Source organism: Phodopus roborovskii, unplaced genomic scaffold (assembly GCF_943737965.1).
Source record: "Phodopus roborovskii unplaced genomic scaffold, PHOROB, whole genome shotgun sequence".
NCBI lineage: Eukaryota > Metazoa > Chordata > Mammalia > Rodentia > Cricetidae > Phodopus > Phodopus roborovskii.
Window position 1 is genome coordinate 41,715 of NW_026125952.1, and position 21,036 is coordinate 62,750.

The 21,036-nt window shown below is 34.2% G+C and overlaps 1 protein-coding gene across 2 annotated transcripts in view; it reads right to left on the bottom strand.

The window, feature by feature from the left end:
- Window positions 1-1,080: 1,080 nt before the first annotated feature.
- The window catches only part of Brwd3 (bromodomain and WD repeat domain containing 3), a 96,824-nt gene continuing 76,868 nt past the window's right edge, over window positions 1,081-21,036 (bottom strand). Inside the window, exons 34-41 of one of the 2 annotated variants that reach the window (XM_051179136.1) lie at window positions 19,416-19,472; window positions 18,591-18,731; window positions 16,844-16,921; window positions 15,367-15,519; window positions 13,134-13,297; window positions 12,682-12,779; window positions 11,655-11,813; window positions 1,081-7,916 (exon numbers count right to left, since the gene is read on the bottom strand). In XM_051179136.1, coding sequence (XP_051035093.1) covers window positions 7,162-7,916; window positions 11,655-11,813; window positions 12,682-12,779; window positions 13,134-13,297; window positions 15,367-15,519; window positions 16,844-16,921; window positions 18,591-18,731; window positions 19,416-19,472 — 1,605 coding nt within the window. In that variant the 3' untranslated portion in view covers window positions 1,081-7,161. The remainder of the gene's footprint in view (window positions 7,917-11,654; window positions 11,814-12,681; window positions 12,780-13,133; window positions 13,298-15,366; window positions 15,520-16,843; window positions 16,922-18,590; window positions 18,732-19,415; window positions 19,473-21,036) is intronic. The other variant, XM_051179137.1, reaches the window with a different exon arrangement.

Below are 21,036 nucleotides of genomic sequence, written 5' to 3' on the forward strand. Positions count from 1 at the left end.
ACCTATTAGAAAATATGGGAGTCAACAGATAGTCTTTCTGATGATTTAGACTATATTTGAAGGACAAATTTTGTAAACTCTAGTGCTCTAATGCTCTTCTTAAAAATTACAGTGTTAAAAACACAGGCGGTAGAGATGAACAACAATCCTAGGATGGAACAGTGCAGTCTTTCTGCTGCCATTTCTTGTTACTAATACAAAGACTATAGGCTTCAAACTCCTCCTGGTAAATACTACATAGGGAAGATCACCACACAACTCCAGAGAAAGAATGTGACTTAGTCCCTGACAATTTTTCAGTTAACAATTAGAACTATGTGATAAAAGATTTAGTAACTAAAACTGTCAAGGGCAAGATATGAAATCAGACTAGATCAAATGACAGTTATGCTTTTTGTATACAAGGGTGGCTCTAGTTTATAACTTAACATATGGAAACAGTCCAGCACTACCAACACTTCATTACTGACATTTTAAATGAACAATACTCAAGGGTAACAAAATCTGTTAAAATGTCATTCTACAATTTGGGGGGTATATTTCATTCAAAATGGCATTTTGTAAAATGACAAACTAGAAATACCTTATGACAAATTTGCTTCCATGAGCTACTTAACAGAGTTCACAAAAGTCCTAGTACAAATTAACACACTACTCTACAAATTCTAGTTAGAATTTCAACAGGACAAAAGGAACCACACAACACCTCTAAGAATGAATAAAACTCATCATCAATTAATATTAGTAACCTGTATTAAATGATTTGAAATGTTTTTTATTTAAAATGTAAGAAAATTTATAAAATTGGAGACTCTAAGGGCACTGAGCAGGCAAGTCATTAAGTAGAACTTTACAAATTAATAAAAGCACATTAGCATCACAGAGAATTGAAAGTCCTTAGGATATGTTGAAAGACTAGTAAGATTAGTATGCTAACATCTAGTATGGTACTAGATGTTTATACTGTGCAGGTGAGAAGTAAATTTATTCAGTCAGTTACTACAGATGGCAAAGGAAAAGTTATTAAAAAGTTACAAAACGAGAAAAAATGTTACTCCAAAATGTTTTGGGACAATGACACCATGAAAATTTTATTTTATTTAATATATTTGGTCTACCAGCATTATGCATCATAAAAATGCCTTAAGTACGTATATAAAAAAAACTCGAGACAGTAAATGAAGTACATGAGCTTAAATATAGCACCAAAAGTTCCACGTAAAAATTAACTCACAAGCTCAATGTATTAGTTTCAATTTATTGTGTGCATTTCTGGAAAGAAGCTTTAAATAAGTGGTAAATAATATAGAGAGGGTAAAGAGCACTTCTCTCGATCTTCTCAATGAGGCAAACAATCTTTGAATACTTCAGTAAAGTTCTATCATAAAAATTCTTTAATTTTTCTATTTAAGAAATCTAGCAAGTGAAGTAAGAAAATACCGAGGCCTGCTAACAAAGAATTTTTAATGTAACATATTTACATTGTTTATAAAAGAGGTCTATTTTTAAGCAATCAAACAGCTAGACAAAAATAACAAGTATCCCCAGACCTCAATCAGGGTATTGTGAAAATGGGCTGTCAGTAAATGGACACACTGCCAGAAAAGAGGTGACTTATATTGAGTCATCTCATTTAATTCTAAAAACACGAAACAGACAGCCTACAAATGAACGATGCAGAGCAGCCTTTAGCCAGCTTATTTATCTTAAACTTGGTAGAATTCTTGACATTGGGAGAATACTTGTGGAGATAAATTAAAAGCCAAAGATGAGTGTTCCTGGTAAAAAGGTTCAGATCTTGGCTCACTTCCTTTCTCTCCCTCCTAGATTTACATCGAATCAAAGCACCATTTATAATAAATTCAAAGTTGATAGGCAATGTAACCCCAAAGAAAAAGCACTAGCTACCCATAGCTCAGCTGTGAAAATTTAACAATTTTTTTTTATTAGAAATCTATCCATCTCAGGAAGCCCTGCCAATCAATGAGCTTTGGAGGCTGCTGTGTAAGGCACCAAGCAGCCCACATTTTAAAGTGTTAACATCATACTGATTGCCTAAAGGTGGTCCAAAGAATATCAGCAAGAACTAGGAACATCTTTTCTTTCATAGGAAGGACATCAGTTTCTAAGATTAAAAAAACGATAGTAATAAAATATCGTATGACAACGACCCAATGATCACATGGTACAATCTCTAAAGCTGGGTAGTAGAAAGGTTAACTTCATATTTCTTATATTTCTTTGTCTTGTTAATTTATCTCTAATATGAGTTAAGGCATAAAGCAGCGAGAGTGCAACTGATTCCAAACAACTTGGAATTTTATTGTAAACATCCCATAAAGAATGGCAACAAATTAGTTCAGTATTTTTTCTTATTTTTTTTTTTTTTTTTTTTTTTTTTTTTTTTTTTTTTGTCTTTGAAGGTAATTGCTTATAATGACCGACAACTGCCAAACAAAACATCTTTTATAAACCAAGCCAGTTTTGTTCACCTTTTCCCCCACTGGATTTTAGTTTAATGGACATTCTGCCCACATACAGCATCATATCAACTATTAAATGAATGTTTTTCCATTGTAAAATTTATGGACACTAAGAACAAACATAAAGTACAGTTTTGTTAATACTGTGTAAAAGATTACAAAAGATAGGGATGATAAGTTACAGAACAAAGAAATAAATTACTGATTGCCATCACCACAGTATTGTTTAAAGAATTAACATTTGTAGAACTGCCTAATGTATATTTGGTGACATATGCAAAAACCATATTTTCCAACTGGATTTCTAGGTATTTCGATATGGGATTTTAAAATTACTAATGATGATCTCAATATGTATCAATAATTTTAATTTTTTTAGAAAATAATTACCATGCTTTTATATGTCTAAGTCCCATACTCTAGATGTAATTAAGATAGGTATAAGAATAAGAAAGGAGTATACATATAAATAAACACACCTTAACTCTAAACTGCAGGGCCTTTCTAGTGTACTTCTCTCATAAATGAATCAGAAATTTCCAGTCTGGTTGAAATATGCTACATTAAGTGCAGTCTTCATTGCAGAAAGAGAAGTGGAGATAAGAGCAAGCACGAGAGCAAAGATGACAAAAGAAATACTCAAGGATTAAGAGACTATATTAAGGAACAAATATCAAGAAACCTGAGTGCTATCCATGTTCCACAAAATACAGCACCATGAAAATATTTAACTTTATACTGGATTTTAACCGAAACTTTGTAAATGGGATAAATTAACACTTGGTGAAGAAACTTTGCTAAGAGGTGTAAAGTAAAATATTTCAGCATTAATTTTTAAAAAGATTTAAAACGATCTTACAATGTTTTCAGTAAAGCATTCATAAAGCCTTTTGCACCACAAAGATGTTGTGGAATTGTGGTTAGCATTTAAAATAAAGGACTTTAAATATCAAAAAGTCTTATTCCTTTCCCCAGAACTATTAATTTCAGATTTTCAAATGTTATTGTAATTGCTTAAATGACTGGGCATCAAAATGTAGTGAAAGTCACATGTTTTAAGACTCCTGTTTCAGGTAATGAAAACTGAACTGTAAAGGTAAGTACCAGTTGGCAAATGTGCATATAATGTGTATCATTACCACAAATTTACTAATTTCAAAAAATGCTCAAAATCGGTTTAGTAAAAAGAAGTGGTATTCACATCTTTCCTTTTCATCACTGTATTGTCTGATGACAATCTACCTTAAAATATCTGAAATCTAATAAAGATATATGAGAACTGAATGTGTGGAATAAAACTTGTGAATTTTACTCAATTGCTTTGCCTCTGGGTGAAACAAAACACTATATGGAAGAATTCTAGAATAAGCCTGATTTTGGGGGAGGGAAAGAGGAAAAAGGTAAAAGGCCAAATTAAGAGTAGAGGGGCAGAATCAGTTATCTAAAAGACATAATGACATGGAAGATTAAGCATTAATAAATGCACAAGCTGAGCTCTAAAGAGGCAAATAATTGGTAGACATGGTCCTCCATATAAAATACTCTCTTTTTTAATGTCTGGGATAAAGAAGGTCAAACTGGAAAAAAAACTACATAATACAAGTACACAAACACTTATACAAGAACAAATTTAGTTATTAGGCTAGTAGGTTTGTGAGTGTTTTGGAGAGCATCCTATGGCTAAATGAGATACATACAGCAAGCCAAGGAAGAAACAAGATTCAATTTTATAAACATATACACATGCTAAGATCATAAAGTTCGGAATCCGAACATTAGCATTTATGAGAAATATTATAGCTTACTGATTATTCAGATATAGCATAGGATTAACATTATACATGTGTCTGCTCTCATGGGCCTAAATAGAACAGTGATCTTCATTTGCAGAATTCTTAACTCAATCCCTACTTTCTTTGCTATTGCTGAACCCAGATCTTATTTAGGTTTAAAAGATCTCTAGAAACCTGAAATGACATAGTATTCAATATGATACAAATTATGATGCATTTTGCAGGAAGTGGTGTTAAAAAAAAAACTAAAATATAAACTGAGCAAACGGGGAAGTCCAGATTAAAAAAGTAAAAATTTCCCAGACTTTTATTTTCACACTTATGAAAATAATTTGCATGCAAACAGAAAATTATCTGTTTGTTTTATAATAAAGGATAACTATGTTCACCTAACATACCCTGGTGACTAACTCTTTAAATTCTAAGAACTGAAGTCAACATCACAGCAAAGTGCTGTTACTAGTATTTCACAGTATTTCACTACATATAAAATATGCGTAAAAATGTCTTTAGCCTTATAATGCTAATTATGTAAGCCTAGAAAATCTTGACATCTGGGGAATAAATGTGGCATTCTTATTTTTCAAAATAAATTATAAATAAAGCTCCAGACAGCTAACATCACACAAATGGTAATTCTCCTACATTTCAAGAGGTCAGCTCTTCATAGAAGAATGTCAACAAAAATTTCACACTAAAATGGTACACATGATACATATTTGGGTATATCCAGGAATTTAAGCAACTATATTATGTTGGTTGTTGGAGGACAAAATGTTCCTGACTCCAGGAAAACATAGGCACAATTAGTCTAAATGCCCAAGAGATGAATAACTGAAAAAGTATGTTTTAGCAAAAATCAAAAGTAGACTCTCAAAATGAGTTGTAACCAGAAATAGTTTTGGTATAGTGAAGATAAACAACAACAACAATAACAACAAAACATCAGCCTGGTCTGCTCTCTAGCAACAGACATTAGTGCCATTAACAGGTCATTATACTTTCTTAAAGCCTGAACATCATTTCTACTGCAAGTGAAAATTGCTTAAGGGTATTGTTCAAGAATAGCCCTCCAACCCACCAAAAAACCAAGTTATGTGTGCACTCCTTCCTCAGCACTTAACAGATTTTCAGATGCATGAAATGATTGAAAGCATAAGACAAACATGTCAGCTTAAGAAGTATCCTGGACTAGCAGGTGTACATTAAGAAAATGTTTTGTCACACAAATCTGATCTAAGTGCAACAGAATTGCTGTTACAAAATCAGAGATCAATTGTTATCCCTTCCAGTTCAAGAATTTAAATATCTAACCAAGGAGCGCAACTGAGATGTCAAAGTTGAGGAAAACAATTGATCTTGGAACTGAAGCTCTTATGGAACCATGTGCACTCTATTGCTGTAAACAGGACTATAAATGATTTTACAGATTTCTTCTCAACTATAAAATAAATGACTCAAAATGTCTGTTTGCAGTGCAACGAGGCTCTTTTCTGAAAGTCTAGAACAGAAGAACCCTTTGGAATGAGAACAAAAGAACCCATTAAAGTTGATTCCAAGCATTAGCTAGCAAAAACAGTCCAACTCAAGTTAGGTGCTTTGTTATCCTTTAAGGTTCAAATGAAAACCAGTCACTCACAGCTGTTAAATAATAAGTGGTTGCAGAGATAGATGAGTAGTAGAGCAAGTCTACTTATATAAATATGTTCTACAAAAGCCCAGAGCATATAATACTTAGGAAATTTTGTTACATCTATGGATTTGAGAGCCAATATGATTATTGAAAATTCTCAGCTTATAACTTAGGAGTATTCATCCCTACCAAGCTTGTTCTATTTCTCCTTAGTAACAAGTAACAACATCTATTTTCCTTAGCATTTCCAGTAGTTGTAGTTAATAGAGGTAGCTGAGCTACTGTTCAAAGAAGTTATTCTTTGTGGATGAGGATTTTTTTCAAATGCTTAAGTTACTATTAAGCTATACAAGTTTCTATTAATGCAATAAAATACAACAGGAAAAGAAAAATGGATGCAAGAAACTTTTGCATTTGGCACCTTGTCTAGATTGATACCTCAAGTATTCTCTTTTAATAAAGTTAATGCACACATCAGGACACACCACAAAGATTTGCTACATATTTACAAGGCACCAACCCTTTCTCACCTTAAACGTGAATTTAAGCAAATCAATGAAAAGCATATCAAGATACCCCCCCACCCTACCCCAAAACTGCAGTATAAATATATACTTCAGTTCAGTACAGTTCGTGAAAGTTTGGCCTGGGAAGAGTAAAATAATCCAGATCGTTCTTACAATATAGAAACTGTAAACATTTAATAGCTGCCTTTAGGATTGGTGTATTGTGCAAAAGTTATTATTACTGGGTATAGGAATCAAAATGGCAAAAACAAACTATATAAAACTCTGTAAGAAGGTGCTATACTTCTGTGATACAAAAGCAAAGAGGGATATCTTATTGAGATAAAAATGTCATGCTACTCTTAAGAAGCAGAATGCTCCTTTAATGTAGTAAATCTGTAGTGTGTCTGTGGTGTGTCTGTGATGTGTGTGTGTGTGTGTGTGTGTGTGTGTATGTGTGTGTGTGTGCACTTGTGTGCGCATCTCCACGCATGTGTTGTGCACAAATGTATATGTGTGGGCAGAATTTCTTTTAATTTAAGGCCTAATGAATAAGGCTTGTTTGAACAAATGAAGTGTGGAGATTAAAAGTCTTGAAACAAATGTATACTGGCATAATGGAAAAGCACCAATGTGAAAGGAAGCAGAAGTCCCCACACAACTTGCTTTGTAGATTTTCTGGTAAATTCCCTGCAGTAGAAGGCCATTGATTTTATTTTTAAAAATTATTCTAAATTCATTAACTGTTAATAATTCCATCCCATGAGATGGCTAACCCTGGCTTTTTCGGTCATTTTACGTACTCTGCCTGATCTGGATGTACCAAGATTCAGAGGATCCTCAGTGGACACAAAATTGTCATTATCTGAATCATCATTATATAAAACAGTCCTCCTGCCTTGGTTTCTTGTTTTAATCCGAGGAAGTCTACTGAAACGTCCTGAAAACATCGTATCAAATTCATCATCTGCAACACGTGCTCTTTTGGCTCTGGTGGCTCCTCTAGAGGCACCTCTTCCTCCTCTCCCTCGGCCTCTCCCTCTACCTCCACCTCCACCTCTTCCTCTACCCCCTCGTCCCCTGCCACCTCTTCCTCTGCCTCCTCTACTCCATCTACCCCATCTTCCCCATCTGCCTCTTCCTCCTGTGCCTCTCGTCTTCCAGTTTCTTTTTCCATTGGCATGCTGTTTTCTGAGTTTTCTTTTAGGTCTGGTTTGTATGAATTTGCTATAGTCATGATCTCCATCTACATAATCTTGATCTGTTCTGGAAGTAGATTCAGAGTCAGAGTCAGAGCCACAGGTACTTTCTGAACTTAAACTGGATCCTAACTCTCCACTCTCTGAGGAGGATAAATGTGCTTTTTCTTTTGTTTCTTTCATCTCTTTTTCTTCTCCTCCCATGCTTTCGTCCTCTTCTGATGCACTGAGTAGCTTTCTTTTGGCTCCTGTTCGGGGCTCTCTCCCATCACCATTTGTAAGAGGCCCATCAACAGAGTGATCTAAAGTAAAATAAATGATTTTTAAAAGTTATGTCTTGACATTGTTAAGATACATCCAGACTCAAAAATCAAAATAATCTATTAAAATATTAGTGCCCAAAACTGATCGGATAAAATCAAAGGTGTTGGAATAGATACTTAGATCTAATTGAAGTGAAATCTAAAGTTTTGATTTTTGTTCCATGGCTTCTTTTGAAGTAAAAAACAAACAAAAACAAAAACCTGAAGGATTGTTAGGCTAACTAAACAGAAATTTTATCATAAACTTAAGGAGAATTATAAGGAATCAAATACTTAGCAATTATCAGGAGATTGGAACTTGATGATGAATGAGACAATAATATACCATAATTCATATACTACTCTGGACAGTTTGGATGAAAACAATGTGAATAAATAATGAATGTACTTTTAAGTAGAGATGAATGCTAAAGAATGAAAACAAGAACAAAAAAATATTTGACTGTTTTGGGGTACTATTTAGAACAATGACATGTCACTTAGCATGTAATATTGAAATAAATACTTAATGAAGTTAAATGGGTGAAAATTTGAGCACCAGAGAAAGAACTAAGAAAATCCAGTTTAGCCAGGATGGATGGTAGAAGATGATTAGAGAAAGACAACATCCGATTTACATTTAAAAAAAACTTTACTGGTATTATATAGAGTACAGATTGTAGAGGTGGTTAGGACAGCAGTGGAGATCAGCTGAAAGACCTCTGCAGTCAGTAGTCTAGGTAAGACATAATGAAGTGTCAGGAAGTGATACCTAATCTATTAGAATATTTCCCCCTAGAAGGTCCACCAGAATCAATCTTTTATTTCAAAGGCGGAAACAATGAGATCTGCTGAGGGGGTTTCAATGTCAAATACTAAGAACAAAATTGTATCTCCTAAACTTTATTGTCTGGGAAATAGGCAAAAATATTGGCTAACTTGAAAAAACACTGAATATTGACCAAGTTTGGGCAGTGTTCTGAGAAAAAGTCAAGTTTTCTAGTTTTAGATGCCAGAAATCTTAGAAAAGACATGAAAAGGCAAACAGGGATTAAGAGGATATTTCATTGGAAATATGCTTAGCATGATGCATGAAAACCTGGGTTAAGCTCCTGATACGCACTTGCATGTGTATTACATAAGCATACCAAAAAAGATAAAATCATGTAGTCATACAAGCTGGATCTCATAAGATTATGGCACTAGAGAGAGAATTCTAGAAATTGTTGGTTTATGGAGAGAAAATAAAGGGAAAGAGACTGCATGAGGAAAGCAAGCTATGTTATCCTAACATTTAAAGATAAAATTCCTACATTGAGATCCTAACTCCCAAAGTGACTTCAGTTGGAGATAGAGTCTTTTATGAAGTAATGAAAGTTAATCAATACCTAAGTGTTACTGAAAAAGGAAGAGACTCAGAAGTTTCTAAGTTTCTCTCTATCTCTCCACATCCCCCCACCCCCCAAACACACACAGCTGGGGGTGGGGGCAGCAACAGAGAAACACACAGAAAGACAGAAATATAGAGACAGACAAATGGGCTACAAGGGACACAACTTAAATGTGGTATTTTATAAGCCTAAGGAAAATAAAGTTCTTGTTAAATAACAAACTCTATGAACCTTGATTGATTTCTTGGACTTGGAGCCTCCAGAATCATGGGAGAATGAAAGTCTGTTGTTTAAGCTGCTCACACTGGGATCTTGTTATGGCTGTCTAAAGTGACTAATACACTCAGCTAGAGACTAAGCTGGTGTCACAAAAACAGGAGATAAGATATCTCAGTAGTATTAAAGAGTTACAGAGGAACTGGAAAGATGGTAAACAGGGCTTGCTGGTCTTGCAGAGTTCAGTTCCCAACACCCACATGGGTAGCTTAAAACTGCCTGTCTCCAGCTCCAGGGAATCTGATCCTGTCTTCTGGCCTCTGTGGCACTGCACTAATATGCACAAACCCACAATCAGACACAAACATAGACAAACACAAAATTTAAAAGATGTACAGAATTAACAAGGCTTTACAACTATGTGAATGTGGAAGGTAAATGGAGAGTTAAAAATTACTGAGTAGGACATGGTGCATGCCAGAATGCTAAAGAAACTGAGGTGAGCTTAGACTACATAGTAAGAACACACCTTCAAAAACAAGAGATTTAAGTCAAATGCAAAGGATGACCTTGAGACAAAGATAATGAATATGAATGAAACTTATTTTTAGGAAGCACCTGGAAATGAGACTGGGGGAATGAATGGATGTTTACATTTATATATTTACAGAGCCACTAGCATCAAGAAGACTGGTTTAAACTGAAAATGCTTTTAATGCCTTTAATCCCAGCACTCAGCAGGCAGAAACAGGCAACCTGGTCTACACAGTGACTTCCACGTCATCTAAGAACTACACAGTGAGACTATGGCCTGCAAAAAAAAAAAAAAAAAAAAAAACAAAAACAAACAAACAAAAAACAAACAAACAAAAAAACCCACAATGACTGGCTTAGTCAACATATTTATTAGAATTCTTTATTTGCAAAAGACAAACATCAAGTGAGCTAAAGAAAAAATATCATAGAAAACTGCAAATAAAACTCAGAACAATCAGAGCAAAGCAAAAGTACTATATAAGAATATCAGTAAAGTCTGTAAGTAAGCCAGAAAATAGGGCTTAGAGAGGAGGCAGAAACAGTGTTTAGTGACACAGAGATCAAGAAGTCGGGGACTAAGGAAAGGAACACTGATTGGGCAGTCTACGCTACTGGTGATTTAGGGAGAAGAGCTTTTTTGAGAGTGCCTTTGAGATTGCCTGGCACAGAAACTAGGCTAAAAAGGATAAAGGGTCCTGGATGGAAGAGGCAGGAAATATGAGTTACTCTGTCTATAATCTTTTCCCATGAAGAACTGTGAGGAAGTCTGCAGCATAAGTATGAACAATGCAACAGAATCAGAGAGAAGAAAATTACAAAGCGGGAAATATAAAAGCACATATTAAATTAATAAGCTTCAATTAGCTCAGATCAACTACAACATGTTTCAATATTTTTCATATAACCAATAATATACTTATGGTCTAGTTTAGATCATCTAGTGATAATAAAACAATACATAAGAAAATTAGTATTAACTAAAATGTGTATGAATTCAAATGGTATTCCAGTAACACATTTGTAAAAACAAATCAGATATATGAACCTGGAATTTTCTTTGAGCATGCTCAATGTGCATACAGGACTCTGTATAAGAGCTTCTGGATAACAGTAAACTTCAAGTGGCATACAAGACAGGTAAATATGAACATGAATTTGGTCAATGATTTATGTAAGCACAATTTTTTCTTCAAATATAGTTACTAGAATAGCCTGTAAAAAGACCTTTTAAAACATGACTTTTGAATCTTTTTCTTATTGACATGGCTTAGTATATGAAAAATTCTAAATGTTTCTAACAGTCTGGTTCTTATGCACTTGGGAGAATTTGTCATTATTTTTTCCTCTTATTTATTTCCTTTTATATTTTGTTCAAAAGTAGTTACTAGACATCTGTTTCTAATTGTGGTTATAAAATTCCATTTGACTTAATTTGGCTATACTACAATTCTTATTAAGTACTAAGACATACAATTCTTATTAAGTACTAAGACATACTAGTTGTTTTATCCTAATACATCAGATTTTAAAATATCTCATCATCCATCATAAGAAAACAGAGAATAAGATACCTCTCCAATATTCAATTCCCTACCTTGTTTAGCTGGTAAAACTTTATTACGAAATGATTTGGTTTTCCCTGGGTCATGGCTATTTCCACTTCGGCTATTTCCACTGAAACTTGATGGAGAAAATGGTCCATCTCCTTCATCATCAAGTAGATATAGTGAAACACCTTCAGCAGCATCTGAAACTTGCATTTAAAAAAGATTGTAATGTCAGTATAATTTCACTTTTTATATACTGCTTTTAAAACTGTACCTGCACTACTTTATATAAAATTAAAAGTTGCTTTACAACTGGTAGCACACGTATATTCCCAACTTTCTGGGGACTCAGCTAGGAGGACAGTGACTTTGAGATCTATCATGGTTACTTAGCAAGACCCTAAAGCCCACCTCCCAAAGTAAATGTGAATATTTTACAAGAAAATAAATTATTTATCATCACGAAACTTTCGATCACAAAATGTAAACAAAACAAACAAAAATACCCAAGGAAATACCCCTATCAGTTTTAATCTGCAACTCATACACTGACTGCTATATTGAACAAATTCTTGTAATATTGTAGATAGTAAAAATCTTATAGAACTTTCAAAGGAACAATTAGATTTATCTAGTTAGGTGGTGTTAAAAAGAGATGGCTCAGCATTTAAGAAAATTGTTAATCCTTCCATAGGATCTAGGGTAGATTCCCAGCACCCACATGGCAGCTCACAACCATCTGTAATTCCAGTTTTAGGGGATCAGATACTCTCTTTCTGGTCTCTGCGTGTATCAAGCATATACATGGTGCTCAAACACACATGTAGGCAAACTACTTATAAAAAACACAAACTGAAATTTTAAATAATGATCTTGAAAAATCACATAGTTAAACAAAGAAACCAAGTAACATTATCTCTTAGGAGGGCCATATAGCTATCAAGTAGAATAGTGCTTAAAATGCAATTTTTCTAAATCGAAATTTATTGCTGTTTGCTCTATAAACAGTGATACCACCTCGATATCCTTTAATCACCATCCAACTGTAGAACACAAAACTGCAGATATACTTACCAGGAGAAGAAAAAGGAGAACTAGTCCTGGCATAAGACACTGAGGTATTCTGGTCATTTTTAGGCTGTAGCTTCATTTGCTTCTGTTTCCCTTTTGGACTATAAACCAAAAAAATATAGAATTATGCTCACTTTTTCTCAGTCATTCAAAATGATAAATAACATTACATAAAATTCATACGGTAACCAAAAAGAAAACTGCCTAAAATTCAAGGGCAATGTCTAAAATAGGTGATATGACAATGTTAAACTTCAACCATTTAATAAAAGAAAAAAAAAGATAAAAATTTAAAGGCATAGTAAGATGGACATAAACAGTGCTTTGGGTTAGAAACTACTCCTTTCTATGGGAATAAGAATTCTTGAGTCTTTTGAGAGAGCCAGAATTTATTCATAAACTCTTGCACACACAGAACGCTTTAAGACATAAAGTGCTATGTCGATGTAATATACCTAGGAGCCCTGCTGCTAGATAATGAGCTGCTGCTGCTCCGCAGGCGCTTTCTGTACCGTGGCCTTCTCCTCTTCTGACTTTGGATTGCTGACTTATATTCAGAGATGATATTTTTAATGTGATTTTCAAATAAGGCAGACAATCTCAGCGTCATGCTATAGACCTGTAAAGGTAAAAAGCACAGCTGGGTTTTAGCAATTACTTTAGTTAGAGGCAAAGTATGAACATATTTGGACCATTATAAAAATCATTCCAGATGAAAAACACACACTATCTATTTGAAAACTTCTTGAGGAATTACGATGTCATTTTCATTTATTAAAAAATAATGAAACGTAAAAAGATAATGTGTAGTGCTGTGAAAAACAGGAACAATTCCTCATATATTTTAAGAGAGAATTTTCACTGAACCAATATTCTAAAAGACAATTTAAAATATGTATCATAAAACTTTAAAGAAATACCTATCCTTTGTCTAATGATTTTACCTCTGGGAATCTGTTGTAAGAAACCATCAGGGGACTGTACACACATGATAAACAAGCTCTGTGATATTAAAGGCATTAGCTATAGTCATTGTTCATATAAAGTGGAAAATTATTTTTTAAAACTTCAAATTTTCTAGCAACATTATACTAGTAAAACACAAAACCAATACAACCCTAATAAACCATGAAATGATCAGATCAAAGAATATCATAAAAAAAACTTATTTTAAACAAACAAAATATAGATCAGATCATCTCTTAAGCCTCATTAGAGAAAATTCCTCTTTGCAGCAATGACATTTAACATCAAGCCCCACAATTGGTCAATGTGCAGAAAACAAAAGGTAAAGTGTTCAGCCCAATCAGACTTTCATATCTCACCCCAAGGCTCAGGGATCTTCACAGAAGAGAGAGTAGAAAGAATATAAGAGCCAGAGGCTATGAATGACTTCAAGGAAACAGTGTTTTTTAGACAAGCAGGACAGATGCAAATATGAACCCACAGAGAATGTGAAAGCATGCACAAGACCTGAACAAGGTCCAGACAGACAAAATCCCAGCTTACAGGGCAGGAAGGTTGATATGTAATCCTAACCACTAGCTGAGGACCTATAGCATTTAATGGATGCTGGGAGTGGGAAAGTCATTTTCTTTAATGATGTGACCCCCCCACTGGTTGGCTGACCAGAACAAGGTCTCACACACTCCAGAACAAACCCTAATTGCAAGACCGTCTGGGTAACACAAACTGGCTTGATGAGAAATGAATTAGAAGAAAAAAGTAATGTCAAATTTGGGTGTGAAGGGATGGGAGTTTGACAGGGTAATAAGTGACTATGTATGAAATTCAAGTAATTAATAAAAATTACTTTAAAGTCATAATACATATGTAACAAAGACTTGAAATATGAAACCTAATGTTTTAAAAGCATATGAATCATAAGTACTAGTGTAGATAGGCCTAGAAGTAAACACATTAATATTAAGTATAAATAAAATGTAATAAAGTCTGATTTTTAAAATATTTTTCTATATTTTTTCAAACTTTTTATAGAGACTGCATTACTCTAAAAATTATGATGAAAAGGAAAAAGCAAATGTAAAAAAAAATTATGCCTAGAGAAATTGGTAAATATTTACTGTATATAAAGAAGTTGAAGCAGGTAGATGTACACCTATCATGTAACTAATCTGACAGTTAATTGGACACTAGTGACTCAAAAAGGTAAATATTACTGTTACTATTTCTTGTTCTCAGGATATTTTCACTTTTGACAATACATAGGGAAATATTTAATGTAAGTATGAATAAAATTGTAACTTCCAGACAGGATTCAATATTTGTGATAGTAATGGGAATCTGCATATTAAGAGCTAATTAAAACACTTACTATAAATTAATATTGTGAGCTACCTTTATATTTATCAGTTCATTTACTGGAGATTTGAGTATTTAAATTATTAACTTTCCATTCTTTGTCTTTTCTTTGGCAGATGTAATTATCATTAAAGAATAAAGAAGAGTTAGATAAGAGAAAGAAAAAGCTGGTTAATTTTAGAATGATTATTCTAAAAGTATATTTACATATGCCTTGAAAAAAATCCAGAATTCAGAAAAGATACTGAGAGTGAATCCTCAGTAACTGTGTCAAAATAATAGAATGTACTTGTTTACAAATCTTAAAAGCTGTGCAAGGAAAACTGCCTGAAATACATAACTGCCCATTTAATATTAGTTTCATACCCTTGACTTTTTATTAGAAGTATAAGCTTTGGAGTTGCTGAATATTTGGCGAACATCTTTATAAAATTCCAGAGGACTATCATAATTTCCTGATTCCAAAGTTTCTTTCACAGTGCTGAAGTCCATAGGTGTGTCTATAACATCTTGATAATCCTACAAATGATAATGTGTTACATTTAAATACTCAAATTGCAAAACAATTCTAAATAAAATAGCACTGAGAATTACATTACCCACTGATGCAAGTTATCTTGACACAAACACTACTTTTATGTCTACCAACTACTTATTCCCACTCCCAAACCAATTTCTTTTTAGATTTCTGAAAAGAATGAGTTTAAAGAGTTAGAAGAGAAAAGTCAAAGTCGCTGGCTAGAGCTGCTGATACCTTGCCAAGTTATCTAATGACAGCGAAGAGATTATTCGGGTATAATTGAATAGTTCCACTCCACAAACTAACTACATTATTTCCAAGATTCTGAGTTATGACATTTCACATAAGCTGTCTTTAGTTGAAGTCAAAGTTAAGTGGTCCATGCTCTTCTCTGTCTCTATATGCAGTGGAAGCTGGCTTGAAATACCTTATTCTCCCCCCTCAGCCTCCCGGATACTAGGGTTATGCCTCTGCATAATCACATTTGCCTCCCTTTTGATTCTTTAATCAATGTGATTTTTCATTTCATCTAAAGTTTTCAGTCTCACCGATTCAAAGCTTAGTTTGATTTTAATTAGGAGAAAGAAAAAAAAAATACATTTTTAACTTAAATCGTTCAGGCTAGTTAAGTTTTTCTTAGGGAATCATATTGGATAGTATCTGAAATAGATTTGTCTTTCCTACTACCCTGAACACACAAGTTTGAGTAAAATACACAAATATTTAGTAACTCACTCTACTTAGAATATTAAGAAATAAAACCACCATATTGTTCATCTAATAATAAAGTAAAAAGAGGAAAAAGTGGCAGAAAAAAGGTATAGGAGAAAATGTCTTTCCAAAGTGTAAAAGAAAAAAAAACATAATTGCTTTAAATAGATTTTCTTAAATTATAAAAACACCAAAAGTATATTCCAACAGATTATGCCTTAAAAAGCACTAATAGCTTCATAAGGAATAATGTTGGAACATGGATAAAAAGACAAAATGTCAAATTACTCAGCTGACTATTTAAGGAAACCAAAGTGGGGGAATTATCATCTGTGATACAGACATAACAGTACATTGAGTGTCCTCAGCTTTGCTGCATGGCTTTCTTTCTATATCTCCAAATAAACAACTATATGATGTCATGAAGAACAACTATGCAACACATGCTGATTCAAAAACAAAAATTAAAAAATTAAAATGATCAAAAAAAATTAAACAAAGGTATAAAAAGAAACTAAGTTGAATTGAAAGGCAAATTGAGCAAATTGCACAAAATTTGCATACAGCATGAAAACTTTCAAATGAGACACCACAAAAACAGCCTAAGCCTACCTCAGAATGAGATGGATCTTGTCTATCTGGAAGAGCAGATGCTGAGGGTTCTGGGTCTTCTTCTTGCTGTTGTTGAGCCTATTTGAATAAAGAACACAGACAATTACCACATCACCACTCCACAGTATCAAGACTTGCAATGAAACTGTGATTTAAGGCTCAAAAATCCACAAATAAAATGATATTTTACTTGAAAGAAGTCTATATTCACCATATTCTGTTTTGAAAAAGACAAGCCTAATATGTCCTCCTCAAAGTTCCTACAATAAATCAAACTTACTTGAAAGTAATATTGTTACTTATTTTTCTTTTAAGAAATACACACTATATTCTCAAGTGTCTAAAGTTTATGGAGTTGTTATGTATGTATAAAAAGAATCCTAACTACAGGGTAGAGTAGTGTATGTCTTTAATCCTAGCATTTGGGAAGCTAAAGCTGGAAGAAAAGAAACACAATGTCAGATTATGACACAGTAGTCCCATTCCAGCCTGGAGTATATAGTTAGACCCTGTTTTAAAAGTAAAAATTAATTCTATAATCAAAACTGTCATATTGTTATCATGGTTGAAAACTAATTTGGCATATGAATTATTTTATGTGGCCACATTGATAACAAATTTATTGTAAATTAAGCGGGTCTGACATATTATTACTATGTCTATAGTGTATAAAAGTGTAATTACATATTATTAGACTATCCTAAACAAAGTATGAAAGAAAATGGTTTCTTGTAGTGAGATAGTCCTTCTGTGGCACTGACCGCGCCCATTGGGGGTGGAGCCTTGGGCGGAAGTGACCTGTGGAAGGAGGTTGGAGGAAGAGCCAGGAAAAGCTCGCTCTCTTGCTGGCGTGACCCGGACAGGAGAGCATAGGGTGGAAGTTCCTGGTGTTCATCTGTCTAGGTTGTAAGTTATTTCTCCCTGAATAAACATCTATTCGGCCTATTTGTTTATCCTGTTTATCCTGATCCTTATTTAACCGCAATATCTGGTGTCAGAAGCGGGATTAGGATTTTCATGGGACCTGGGTTTCACCCAGGCGGCAGACGCCGCTCCCCTCCCGCACCTTCCCCAAGGGGCAGGGTCCCTTGCCTAACCAGGTGGACTCACCACAGCTTTGGGACAGATCTTTGCCGCCAAAGAAGACCTGAGAAGGCACTCACCACTTCTCATTTTTTGCCCATTCCCGCATTCGCGCAGAGCTGCTCCCGCCCTGCTTTTGCGTTTTCCCGCCCTTAGTCTTGTGGTCCCAGCAATTCCACAAGTCTCCTTTTAACAAAATTTCGCTTGCCATAGTTTGTTAAGAGCTATTCTACATGGACCGGAATCAGAAGGATCATCTGCTGCTGGGTGATATTTGGCGGTACACTTTGGGCAGAACCAGGATCAGACGGACCTCGGTGGCGGGCGGAAAAAAACGTACTCCTTACAGTTTCTTGTTAGTTTTCTTTTAGATGGAGTCTCACTATGCAGTCCTGGCAAGACTGGATCTCTGTGAAGTCTAGGCTACCCTCAAATTCCCAGTTACCCACCAGCCTCTGCCTGGGATTAAAGGCATGTTCCACCATATCCAGCTGATTCAAATTTCTTTTAGAAACTATATAACTTCCATACTAAGTCCATAAGAAATATTTTAAAAAGTTATGACTAAAAGTAAAGAATTGGGGAAATTGATCATAAATAGATACTAGCTCGGATAAATAATGAGAAATCCTGTTGGCAGTCATTTAAGCAATGGTATGCTTACTGGGAAAGACTGAGGATCTGCTGGCTGTCGAAATGGCTCTGAATCTTCACGTTCATAAATGAGGCTCAGTAGTTCTTGACATTGTTTTTTCCAAGCATCAGGATTACACTTGGAAGACTGTCTTCTGCCTCGGCATTTGACCTACAAATTTAACAAAATTAATTTTTCCTTAACTAATCCTTGATTTTCTCAAAAAAGTCTAATATTATCAAAGTCAAACTCTAACCAGTCGAGCTAACATACCCATCATTCTAATGGAAGTCACCTACTTAAGACAAAACAGCTACTATTTAGTTTTTAATTTATCATACTTTCTGGGGGAAAAAAAACCAAAGCGAATGACAACAGTTCTAGTATTCTGATTTTTCTTTTAAGACAATCTAAACTGCAAATAACGTACAGACAAGTAAATGTTTCCCCACTCACCTTGATTTCAAATGCTGGCCTTTGGCCAGTATTTGGGAGCCTGAACTGTTTCTTGAATTGTAAAGACTGTTTATTTAAACAGTATAAACAACATAATCTATGCAGACAAGCCACTAGTACAATTCTTGGTAACCGAGTCACTAATCACATACATGTTTTTCTGTTTACATTGATGTAAGTAGAGTGTGCTGTATGGTCCCTCATAGGAGAGAGAGAACATTGGGAACCTGTATGGTTTCATCCAGCCCTTGTTGTCTTTTTTTTCTGGGATTGGGCTATATATCCTGACCCACTGCTGTAATAAAACTAAATCACGTCTAATCTATGTATTTGCTTCCAAGAGTTCCACTCAGGAAACCCGGAAATGTTTTGTTCTCAGCAAGGCACACATTTACTTACCCTTCTTCCAGATGAAGTTCCAGGACCATCTGAATCTAAATCAACCATTTCTGTATCCTAAATTTAAAGAGGAAAGTGAGAGACACTAAGTTAACTTTAGAAGTGTTACAAAGTAAATGCACGCTAACAAGTAAATGGCAAGATAATGACAGTTAACATTTCTTCATTGGAGCAAGAAGCAGAGCAAATGTAGGAGGGCAATTCACCTGACACTTTGGCAATATGTTGTGTACAGGTTAGAAAATACACTGGGAGAAGAATTTGAAAGGCTTTTTCTTTAAACTAGGATAGGAAATGAGGAAAAGGGTGAACTTCCTTGTCAGGTAAGTATGAGTGTTAAAAAAAAAAAAAAAACCTTATCCTATGTGACTCATTCATTTAATATACCATAATTATGGAATACTCCCAATTAAACATTACTATTTCAAGAATTAGTACATTTTCCCCAGGGAAATATAAATTTGTCCTTATATCAGAGAGATAAGTTTATCAACACAAAGTCAAGAACAAGGCACCACCGGTGAAGGGCAAAACAACTACACAACATACAGGAGAAATGTGATCAGGACTTATTGATATTCCTTTCCAATAAAATCAAGCTGTTAAAACATTGCCTCCAATTTCTAATCTAAACAAAAGAGTTTAAGTTTGTGAAGAAATTCTTATGTAATCAAATCCTAAATGAAAATATATTTATATTAATGATTAGAAAAAAATAAAGAAAAAAAATTTTCTTGGATTTTTAATAAGTTAATGTCTTACTGCTGTATTACATTTTCCATATTATTTGTATAAATATCATTTAGGTATATTAAAATACATGATCTGATAGAAATAATTTTCAGCAGTAAAGTGTCACTTGAGATTACCATTTTAAAGACTAATGATGCAAACAAAATGGTGTGGGATAATTTTTTTGTATACTATAAAGGTGTGTCTCTGCTTAAGGTACCTTCTGATACCTTAATAAAGAGTTGAATAGGCAGGAGAGAATATGCAAGACTTCTGGGCAGAGACAGGAACTCAGAGTTAGAATCTGGCACTGCAGGAGGCAGGAGACACTAGAGACACATGGAGGGAATCAGACATATGAATGGAGGAGAGGTAAAGAGCCACTTGGCAGAACAGAGATTAATAGAAATGGGTTAAAGTTATAAGAGCTAGTTGGGAACAAGCCAAGCTTTCACAATTAATAATAAGTCTCTGGTATCATTATTTGGGAGCTGGCAGTCCAAAGAAAGTCTGACAAAAAAAAGTAACTACAACAAAATAAACATGAAAAATATCTTATGGCCCTCCAACAGGATCTAGCATATTTGAATTTTTTATTTTATCTCTGGGATGAACTGTTTTCTACTAAACACTGTGAATTAGACAGAGGTACATGAAAGTCTTGCTAAGAGTATTAATTACACTTCATTCCAAAAGGACTGACTGGGTTTAAAACTTCCGAAAAGGAATGCCATAGCAACCCCATGCATCTAACAAACATTTAGACATTCAAATGCATAATTTAAAGATCTTTTCCTATTTTACATATTATTAAAATAAAATCATCCCTAAAATTAGCATGAACTAAACAGCTTTTTTTTTTCTTTTTTTTTTTTCAAGACAGAGTCTC